We start from the raw sequence: 10,485 nt of genomic DNA on the forward strand, positions 1-10,485 counted from the left end.
TAATTAGTGAATACAAATCTCTGATGCTAAGCGATTGCTTCCTTGTTTGCTGAGTTGAAGGTGATTTGTTTGCCAGGGGCATATTTCTCAGTGAAGTGCAGATTTGTTTGTCTCTCTTTGGAAATAGAAAGTACTTTTGCTTCAGCAGCAGGAGGAGTGGGAGCGTCAACCAGGAGGTTGATGTAAAGATGATTCAATGATTTAAATACTTACCTTGAGCGTCGGGGCCCTCCATTTTTGTTTCAGTAGCAGGAAGAGCGGGAGTATGACCACGGGGTTGAGGGGAAGGTGATTCACTGATTAAAAAACTTACCTCATGATTAGGCGGAGCACACATTGAGTAGGAGTGGACACGGACCTGTTGAGTAAGTGAAGTGCTATATTTAGGTGGTTGTGTTACCCGAAACACTACTTAGGTAGTGTCTCCCACCCATTCTCCTCCTTTAACCAAAAAAAAAGTCCTGTGCACCAGATTGGTAAGGTCTTTTTTTTATTCTTTATTTTTAAATAGTCTCTTTGGAAATTTAGAATATTGGGAATGGAGATTCGGGCAGTTGAATGTTCCTCCTGCAGAATGTGGGAGGTAATGGTCACCACCTGTTAACTGCATCTGCAGGAAGTGCACTCAACTTCAGCTCCTCGAAAACCACGTTAGGGAACTGGAGCTGGAACTGGATGAACTTCGGATCATTCGGGAGATGGAGGGGGTTATTGAGAGGAGTTACAGGGAGGTAGTCTTACCTCAGGTACAAGAAAAAAGGCAGATTGGTTACAGTCAGGGGACAGAAAGGGAACAGTCAGACAGTGCAGGGATCCCCTGTGGCCATTCTCCTCAATAACAAGTATACCGTTTTGGATACTGTTGGGAGGGACAACTTACCAGGGATAAGCCATGGGGTACAGGTTTTAGGCACAGAGTCTGTCCCTGTTCCTTAGAAGGGGACGGGGAAGAGGAGCAGAGCATTAGTCATTGGGCTTCTCCAGAGTTAGGGGGACAGACAGGAGGTTCTGTGGGAATGAGAGAGACTCATGGTTGATGTGTTGCCTCCTAGGTGCCAGGGTTTGTGATGTCTTGGATTGTGTTTTTGGGATCCTTGAGGGGGAGGGGGAGCAGCCCCAAGTCGTGGTCCACATAGGCACCAACAACATAGGTAGGAAAAGGGAAGGGGATTTAAGGCAGAAATTCAGGGAGCTAGGGTGGAAGATTAGTGCTCGAACAAACAGAGTTGTTATCGCTGGTTTGTTACCCATGCCAGGTACGAGCGAGCAGTTGAACATGTGACTACAGAAATGGTGCAGGATATCTGGATAATTGGGGCTCATCTGGGGCAGGTGGGACCTCTACAAACAGGATGGTCTACACCTGAACCAGAGAGATACAAATATCCTGAGGAAGGGTACTTCTGCTAATGCTCTTTGAGAGGGTTTAAACTAATTCAGCAAGGGGGTGGGAACTGAAATTGCATTTCCAGTGTCCAGGTGATTGTGAGTCGTGAGGTCAGAAATAAGGTTTCAAGGTCACAAGAGTGCACCAGCAAGCAAGCGGTTAGTTTGAAGTGTGTCTACTTCAACGCCAGGAGCGTTCAGAATAAGGTGGGTGAAATTGCAGCATGAGTTGGTACCTGGGACTTCAATGCTGTGACCACTTTGGAGACATGGATAAAGCAGGGACAGGAATGGTGTTGCAGGTTCTGGGAATTAGATGTTTCAGTAAGAACAGAGAAGATGGTAAAAGAGGGGGAGGTGTGGCATTGTTAGTCAAGGACAGTATTATGGTGGCAGAAATGACATTTGAGGACTCATCTACTGAGGTAGTATGGGCTGAGGTTAGAAACAGGAAAGGAGAGGTCATCCTGTTGGGAATTTTCTATAGGCCTCTGAATAGTTCCAGAGATGTAGAGGAAAGGATAGCAAAGATAATTCTGGATAAGAGTGAGAATAACAGGGTAATTGTTATGGGGGACTTTAACTTTCCAAATATTGACTGGAATACTATAGCTCGAGTACTTTAGATGGATCAGTTTTTGTCCAATGTGTGCAGGAGGGTTTTCAGACACAGGATGTAGACAGGCCAACAAGGGGCGAGGCCGCATTAGATTTGGTACTGGGTAATGAACCCGGCCAGGTGTTAGATTTGGAGGTAGTTGAGCACTTTGGTGATAGTGACCACAATTCGGTTATGTTTACTTTAGCGATGGAAAGGGAATGAGTAATGCAGGGAAAGAGTTATTGCTGGGGGGATGGCATTTATGATGCGATTAGGCAAGATTTAGGGTGTACAGAATGGGGAGGAAACTGCAGGGATGGGCACAATTGAAATGTGAAGCTTATTCAAGGAACAGCTACTGTGTGTCCTTGATAAGTATGTACCTGTCAGGCAGGGAGGAAGTGGTCAAGTGAGGGAACCATGGTTTATTAAAGAAGTTGAATCTCTTGTCCAGAGGAAGAAGAAAGCTTATGGTAGAATGAGACATGAAGACTTAGTCAGGGAGCTTCAGAGTTACAAGTTAGCCAGGAAAGACCTAAAGAGAGAGCGAATAAGAGCCCGGAGGGGACAGGAGAGGCCGTTGGTGGATAGGATGAAGGAAAACCCTAAAGCTTTCTGTAGGGAGATCAGGAGTAAAAGAATTACTAGAGAAAGATTAGGGCCAATCAAGGACAGTGGTGGGAAGTTGTGCATGAAGTCAGAGGAGATAGGAGAAGTTCTAAATGAATATTTTCCAACTTGCAGCGTTGGTTGGTACCTGGGACTTCGAGGCTTGGATCGGCGCAACATCGAGGGCCCAAGGGCCTGTACTGCGCTGTATTCTTCTATGTTCTATGTTCTATGTTCTATCAGTATTCACACTGGAAAATGATAATGTTGTCGAGGAGAATTCTGAGACTAGGTGGGATTGAGGTTCGCAAGGAGGAGGTGTTAGCAACTCTGTAAAGTGTGAAAATAGATAAATTCCCTGGGCCGGATGGGATTTAGCCAAGGATTTTCTGGGAAGCCAGGGAAGAGATTGCAGAGCCTTTGGCTTTGATCTTCATGTTGTCATTGTCTACAGGAATAGTGCCAGAAGACTGGAGGATAGCAAATGTTGTTCCCTTGTTCAAGAAGGGGAGTAGAAACCACCCTGATAATTATAACCCAGTGAGCCTTACTTCAGTTGTGGGTAAAATGTTGGAAAAGGCAATAAGGGATAGGATTTATAATCATCAAGAAAGGAATAAGTTGAATAGGGATAGTCAACATGGTTTTGTAAAGTGTAGGTCAGGCCTCACCAACATTATTGACTTCTTTGAGATAGTAACCAAATAGCTGAATGAGGGTAAAGCAGTTGATGGATATATGGATTTCAGTAAAGCGTTTGATAAGGTTTCTCATGGTAGGCTATTGCAGAAAATAAAGAGGCATGGGATTGACAGTGATTTAATGGTTTGGATCAGAAATTGGCTGGCTGAAAGAAGGCAGAGGGTGGTGGTTGATGTGGAATGTCCATCCTGGAGTTCAGTTACTAGTGGTGTACCGCAAGGATCTGTTCTGGGGCTACAGCTGTTTGTCATTTTTATAAATGACCTAAATGAGGGTGTAGAAGGATGGGTTAGTAAATTTCCAGATGACACTAAGGTCGATGGAGTTGTGGATAGTGCTGAAGGATGTTGTAGGTTACAGAGGAACATAGATAAGCTGCAGAGCTGGGCAGCGGGGTGGCAAATGGAGTTTAATGTGGAAAAGTGAGAGGTGATTCACATTGGATTCTTGGTAGTGTAGATGAGCAGAGAGATCTAAGTGTCCATGTACATAAATCCCTGAAAGTTGCCGCCCAGGTTGATAGAGTTGTGAAGAAGGAGTACGGTGTGTTCACTTTTATTGGTAGAAGGACTGGGTTTCGGAGCCATGAGGTCATGTTGCAGATGTACAAAACTCTGGTGAGGCTGCACTTGAAGTATTGCATGTAGTTCTGGTCACTGCATTATAGGAAGGATGTGGAAGCTTTGGAAAGGGTTCAGACAAGATTTACTAGGATGTTGCCTGGTATGGAGAGAAGGCCTTATGAGGAAAGGCTGAGGGACCTGAGACTGTTTTCATTGGAGAGAAGACGGTGAGAGGTGACTTATTTGAGGCATTTAAGATAATCAGAAGGTTAGATAGGGTGGACAGTGAGAGCCTTTTTCCTCAGATGGTGATGACTAACATGAGGGGACATAGCTTTAAATTGAGGGGTGATAGATATAGGACAGATGTCAGAGATAGTTTCTTTACTCAGAGTAGTAGTGGTGTGGAACACACTGCCTGAAACAGTAGTAGACTCACCAACTTTAAGGCATTTAAATGGTCATTGGATAAACGTATGGTTGAAAATGGAATAGTGTAGGATAGATGGGCTTCAGATTGGTTCCACAGGTGAGTGCAACATTAGGGCCGAAGGGCCTGTACTGCGCTGTCAAGTCCTGTGTTCTATGTTCTCAGTACACAGAGAGTTGTACGTAAGCCATAATGGTTTAGATTGCCTGTGCAGGCGAGCCCAGTCCTGTCCTGACCCTGTTTAGCAAACACCACACATGCTGTGGCAGCTCAAAGCTTTTCATTGACAGGTGGGGTTTATCCCCAGAAACTTGCTGGTGACCTTTTTTTCCCACTCTTCTGCTGGTGTATCCTGCTCAGGAGGGAGCTGCGGTGGAAGGCAGGCTGTCGAGGAGTTGATCAGGTGATCATAGAGTTGGTAAGTGAGATTGGGGGAGGGTGGAGAATGGATTGAAACAACTCATTGTGGTTTGTCAGTGAACAGTTATGTGGAAGGAGTGATGTTTGTGAAGACAGGAAGCCAGGGGATGGGCTGGTGAGTTGTGACATATGTTGTCACATTTTATTGAGTGTCACCACAGTATGCATGTGCCTCCTAGTCAGATGGTGTGCAGTGCTCTGCTGCGGACTCTGATATGGCATGTTTCTTTGTAATTTCAAAAATATACTTTATTCAGAAATTATATATAAGAAAATACAGCATGTATAAAATGGATCTGTACAAACTTTGCAGAAGATACAGTGGAACTTTGACCTTTCTCATTAAAGTTTCAATCCAGTTGCAACAGAAAAGGTATTTTCTCTAGGACAAGTGCCAAGATCTAAAATGTGAAGGCAGAAATTTTCTACTCTCATTTCTGTAAAAACAGTGAACTTCAGTCTACTTCTGATCAGTATTGAAGAGTGTGGTGCTGGAAAAGCACAGCAGGTCAGGCAGCATCGGAGCAGGAGAATCGACGTTTCGAGCATAGGCTCTTCATCAGGAAAAGGACATTTCCTGATGACTCTCCTGCTCCTTGGATGCTTCCTGACCGGCTGTGCTTTTCCAACATCACACATCTGAACCCCTGACTCTGGTTCATTGACAGGGGTTGTAGTGTTGAAAGTAATAGGTCTGTCGAAGGGACATCCCTCAGTAATGTGCAGCACTAAATAGGTTTGGCTCACCCAGTTCCACATATTGCCTAGTAGTGATATTCATCCATTCATCTGGCTTTGCATCAAAACATTGAAATTCTCTCTCCTCCCTGACCCTCAGAGAAAATGGAAATGCCAATTATATTGTCGGATGGAATTTAAATCCAGATGAGCTCATATATTAGTTGGATGAGATTGTTCTGCCCCTCAAGCCTATCATTCAGTTAGTTTGTAGCTGATCAGTACCTTATTCTGTTTATCTGTTTTGGCTCTGCAAACCATTATCCCAAACAAAGAAAAACTACCAATCTCAGCCTTGAAAGGTTCAGTGACCTCTGAGCAGCTTGCAGGGAGAGCTGGAATGTCCATCATCCTTTCCCTGAGGTCACCCTCAGGGTGTACTCCCTAATACTGCACTTCTCCAGCAAAGGATATCATTTCTCTCTATTTAAGCCATCAATTCTTTGGTTCGTCTTAAGTCCTTCATTTAGGTTACCCTTAATTTTCGCTGTGCAGGAGAATGTGAGTATGTTTCGCATTCTATTGCTGACCTGGAGTTCCTTACTAAAATTATTTAATTTTAGATGGTAACCCATTCTATGCTACACTAGTTACAGCAAACAGGAAAATGCACTTTTTCAGGAGCCATAGTTTCACACAGGTAGACTGACTATGGAGACCTTTAAAAATGGGGGCCAGGGCTTGGATGAGGAAGCCCTACTATCATTTCAGGGCAGTACGGTGGTACTGTGGTTAGCACTGCTGCCGAACAGCACCAGGGACCTGGGTTTGATTCCACCTTCAAGTGACAGTGCATGGAGTTTGTATGTTCTCCCCATGTCTGTGCGGGTTTCCTCCAGGTGCTCGAGTTTCCTCCCATAGTCCTCCTGTAGTATTGAGAGATGTGCAGGCTAGGTGGATTAACCATGGTTAAAAACTATAGCAGCTTTCAGTCACAGTTAGAAAGCAGATATCTGTGGCTGGAGTGCATAGATTGACAGGCCACCTGGTTTGGAAAACAAATTAGTTGTCCATTCCTGTGCTTTCAAAGGGCTTCAATGTTGATATGTCCTAAGGCTTATTATTATCATTAAGTCCACTCTGAACATTTTTTTAACTTATTTATGGGAAGTGGGAGTCACTGACTGGACCAGAGTTTATTGTCCTTGAACTGGATGACTTGTTAGGTCACATCAGAGAGCAGTTAAGAGTTAACCACATTCCTGTGTGAGTCTGGAGTTACATCTGAACCAGTATGGCCGGTAAGAATGGCAGATTTCCTTCCGAAAGGACATTAGTGAGTTAGTAATTATAACAATCAACAGCGATTACATTATCTTCATTAAGTCACCTTCTAATTCCAGATTTCACCATCTGCTTGGTGTGATTCAAACCTATAAAGTTAGTCTGGTACTCTGCATTACAAGTCGGGTGCCATTACTGTAGGCCACAGCCTCCTTTAATAAAACTAAAGACCCATTTATCTGAAAGAGTTGATTGACAACTTATTAAAGGATATGGTTAGTGAATAGAAGTTTAATTTGTTTTTATAACAGATTGGTCACTTGAAGGATTTATACATTTTGAATGTGTTTGATGAATGAACGTTTTTTCTTCAGTATCAGTCTTTTATGTTGTTAGAAGGGTTTTTTTTTCGCACTTCCACATTGTTCCTGAAGTTTTCCTAAAATGGATATTAAATGAATGGCTGTGAAAGGGCATGGATGGCAAAAAGGTCTAGATTTTGCATGGCAATCACAGAATCATAGAATCCGAACAGTGTGGAAACAGGCCATTTGGCCCAACAAGTCCCCAACAACCCGCCAAAGAGTAAGCAGACCCATTCCGTTATACTATTAAAGTACATTTCCCCCAACTAATGCACCTAACCTACACATCCCTGAACACTGTGGGCAATTTTAGCATGGTCAATTCACCTAACCTAAACATCCCTGAACACTATGGGCAATTTTAGCATGGTCAATTCACCTAACCTACACATCCCTGAACACTGTGGGCAATTTTAGCATGGCCAATTCACCTATCCTACACATCCTTGAACACTATGGGCAATTTTAGCATGGCCAATTCACCTAACCTACACATCCCTGAACACTATGGGCAATTTTAGCACGGCCTAATCACCGAACCTACACATCCCTGAACACTATGGGCAATTTTAGCATGGCCAATTCACCAAACCTACACATCCTTGAACACTATGGGCAATTTTAGCATGGCCAATTCACCTAACCTGCACATCCCTGAACACTATGGGTAATTTTAGCACGGCCTAATCATCGAACCTACACATCCCTGAACACTATGGGCAATTTTAGCATGGCCAATTCACCTAACCTGCACATCCCTGAAACTATGAGCAATTTTAGCATGGCCAATTCACCTAGCCTGCACATCCCTGAACACTATTGACAATTTTAGCATGGCCAATTCACCTAACCTGCACATCCCTGTACACTATAGGCAATTTTAGCACAGCCACTTCACCTAACCTATGCATCCCTGAACACTATGGGCAATTTTAGCACAGCCACTTCACCTAACCTATGCATCCCTGAACACTATGGGCAATTTTAGCACAGACAATTCACCTAATCTACACATCCCTGAACACTGTGGGCAATTTTAGCATGGTCAATTCACCTAATCTACACATCCCTGAACACTATGGGCAATTTTAGCATGGCCAATTCACCTAACCTGCACATCCCTGAACACCATAGGCAATATTACCACAGCCAATTCACCTAACCTGCACATCCTTGAACACTATGGGCAATTTTAGCATGGCCAAATCACCTAACCTACACATCCCTGAACACTATGGGCAATTTTAGCACGGCCAGTTCACCTAACCTGCACATCCCTAAACACTATGGGCAATTTTAGCACAGCCAATTCACCTATCCTACACATCCCTGAACACTATGGGCAATTCTAGCATGGCCAATTCACCTAACCTACACATCCCTGAACACTATGGGCAATTTTAGCATGGCCAGTTCACCTAACCTGCACATCCCTGAACACTATGGGCAATGTTAGCACAGCCACTTCACCTATCCTACACATCCCTGAACACTATGGGCAATTTTAGCATGGCCAATTCACCTAATCTACACATCCCTGAACACTGTGGGCAATTTTAGCACAGCCAATTCACCTAATCTACACATCCCTGAACACTATGGGCAATTTTAGCACGGCCAAATCACCTAACCTATGCATCCCTGAACACTATAGGCAATTTTAGCATGGCCAATTCACCTAACCTACACATCCCTGAACACTATGGGCAATTTTAGCATGGCCAATTCACCTAGCCTGCACGTTCCTGAACACTATTGACAATTTTAGCATAGCCAATTCACCTAACCTATGCATCCCTGAACACTACGGGCAATTTTAGCATGGCCAATTCATCTAGCCTGCACGTTCCTGAACACTATTGACAATTTTAGCACGGCCAAATCACCTAACCTGTGCATCCCTGAACACTATAGGCAATTTTAGCACAGCCAATTCACCTAACCTACACATCCCTGAACACTATGGGCAATTTTAGCATGGACAATTCACCTAACCTACACATCTCTGAACACTATGGGCAATTTTAGCATGGCCAATTCACCTAATCTATCACATCCCTGAACACTATAGACAATGTTAGCACAGCCACTTCACCTAACCTACACATCCCTGAACACTATAGACAATGTTAGCACAGCCACTTCACCTAACCTGCAAGCCTTTGGACTGTGGGAGGGAACCGAAATACTCGGAGGAAACCATGGGGAGGACATGCAAACACGCATAAAGTTTCCTGAGACTGGAATTGAACTCAGGTTCCTGGTGCTATGGCAGTGAGGAATGAGGGGTGAAGCATAGAGGGCATAAAAGCTTTTTTATAGAACTTGACTGAAGTTTCAGACAATCAAGGCAGACCATTTTATCAGTCCACTTGCCTCCCTGACCTCTTCTAAATTGCCTTTTAAGGCAGTGTGCCCAGCTCAATCCTGCTTCTGCCCTTTAGCACATATGGATGCTGGATGAGGCCCTCATAGTGGATCCATTGCCAACTTGAGCCTCCCACCTCTCTATGTCCAAAGTATGGCCCGAGCCATCTTACTGGGTATCACCTGGGAGAGCCAGGCAGCTCTAGAGTCATAGTCTTTCAGCACGGAAACAGACCTTCGATCCGGCCAGTCCATTCCAAACATAATCCCAAAGTAAACTAGTCCGGCCCTGCATGCTCCTGGCCCATATCCCTCCAAACTTATCCTATTCATGTACTTACCCAAATGTCTTTTAAATGTTGTAATTGTACCCACATTCACCACTTCCTCAGGAAATTCATTCCAAACATGAACCACCCTCTGTGTAAATTATTTGCCCCTAAAAAAGATCTCTCTCCTCTTACCTTAACAAGGTGTCCCCTATCTTGAAGTTCCCCATCCTAGAGAAAAGACAACTACCATTAATTCTATCTATACCCCGCATTTTTATAAACTTCTTTAAGGTTGTCTTTCAACCTCTTATGATCCAGTAAAATAAGTCCCAGCCTGTACAGCCTCTTCTTATAGCTCAAACGTTCCATACCCAGCAACATCCTGGTAAATCTCTTTTGAACTGTCTCCATAGAGTCATAGAGTCAGAAAGATGTACAGCATGGAAACAGACCCTTTAGTCCAACTCATCCATGCTGACCAGATATCCTAACCTAATCTAATCTCATTTGCTAGCACTTGGCTCCGCCCTCAGACCCCACCCCTCCAACCGTAATAAGGACAGAACACCCCTGGTTCTCACCTTCCACCCTACCAACCTTCGCATAAACCAAATCATCCACCGACATTTCCGCCACCTCCGAAAAGGCCCCACCACCAGGGATATATTTCCCTCCATACCCCTTTCCGCAAAGAACATTCCCTCTGTGACTACCTGGTCAGGTCCACGTCCCCCTACAACCCACCCTCCCATCCTGGCACCTTCCCCTGCCACCGCAGGAACTGCAAAACCTGCGCCCACACCTCCTC

General features: G+C 44.3%; 1 protein-coding gene across 1 annotated transcript in view; it reads left to right on the top strand.

Moving 5' to 3' along the window:
* Nucleotides 1–465: 465 nt before the first annotated feature.
* Nucleotides 466–10,485, top strand: part of zgc:113223 (uncharacterized protein LOC541424 homolog) — a gene marked incomplete at its 5' end in the record, with an annotated part of 29,250 nt that continues 19,230 nt past the window's right edge. Inside the window, 2 exons of the mRNA XM_043708918.1 lie at nucleotides 466–476; nucleotides 4,652–4,709. Coding sequence (XP_043564853.1) covers nucleotides 466–476; nucleotides 4,652–4,709 — 69 coding nt within the window. The remainder of the gene's footprint in view (nucleotides 477–4,651; nucleotides 4,710–10,485) is intronic.

The sequence above is a fragment of the Chiloscyllium plagiosum genome, chromosome 19 (assembly GCF_004010195.1).
Source record: "Chiloscyllium plagiosum isolate BGI_BamShark_2017 chromosome 19, ASM401019v2, whole genome shotgun sequence".
NCBI classification, from domain to species: domain Eukaryota; kingdom Metazoa; phylum Chordata; class Chondrichthyes; order Orectolobiformes; family Hemiscylliidae; genus Chiloscyllium; species Chiloscyllium plagiosum.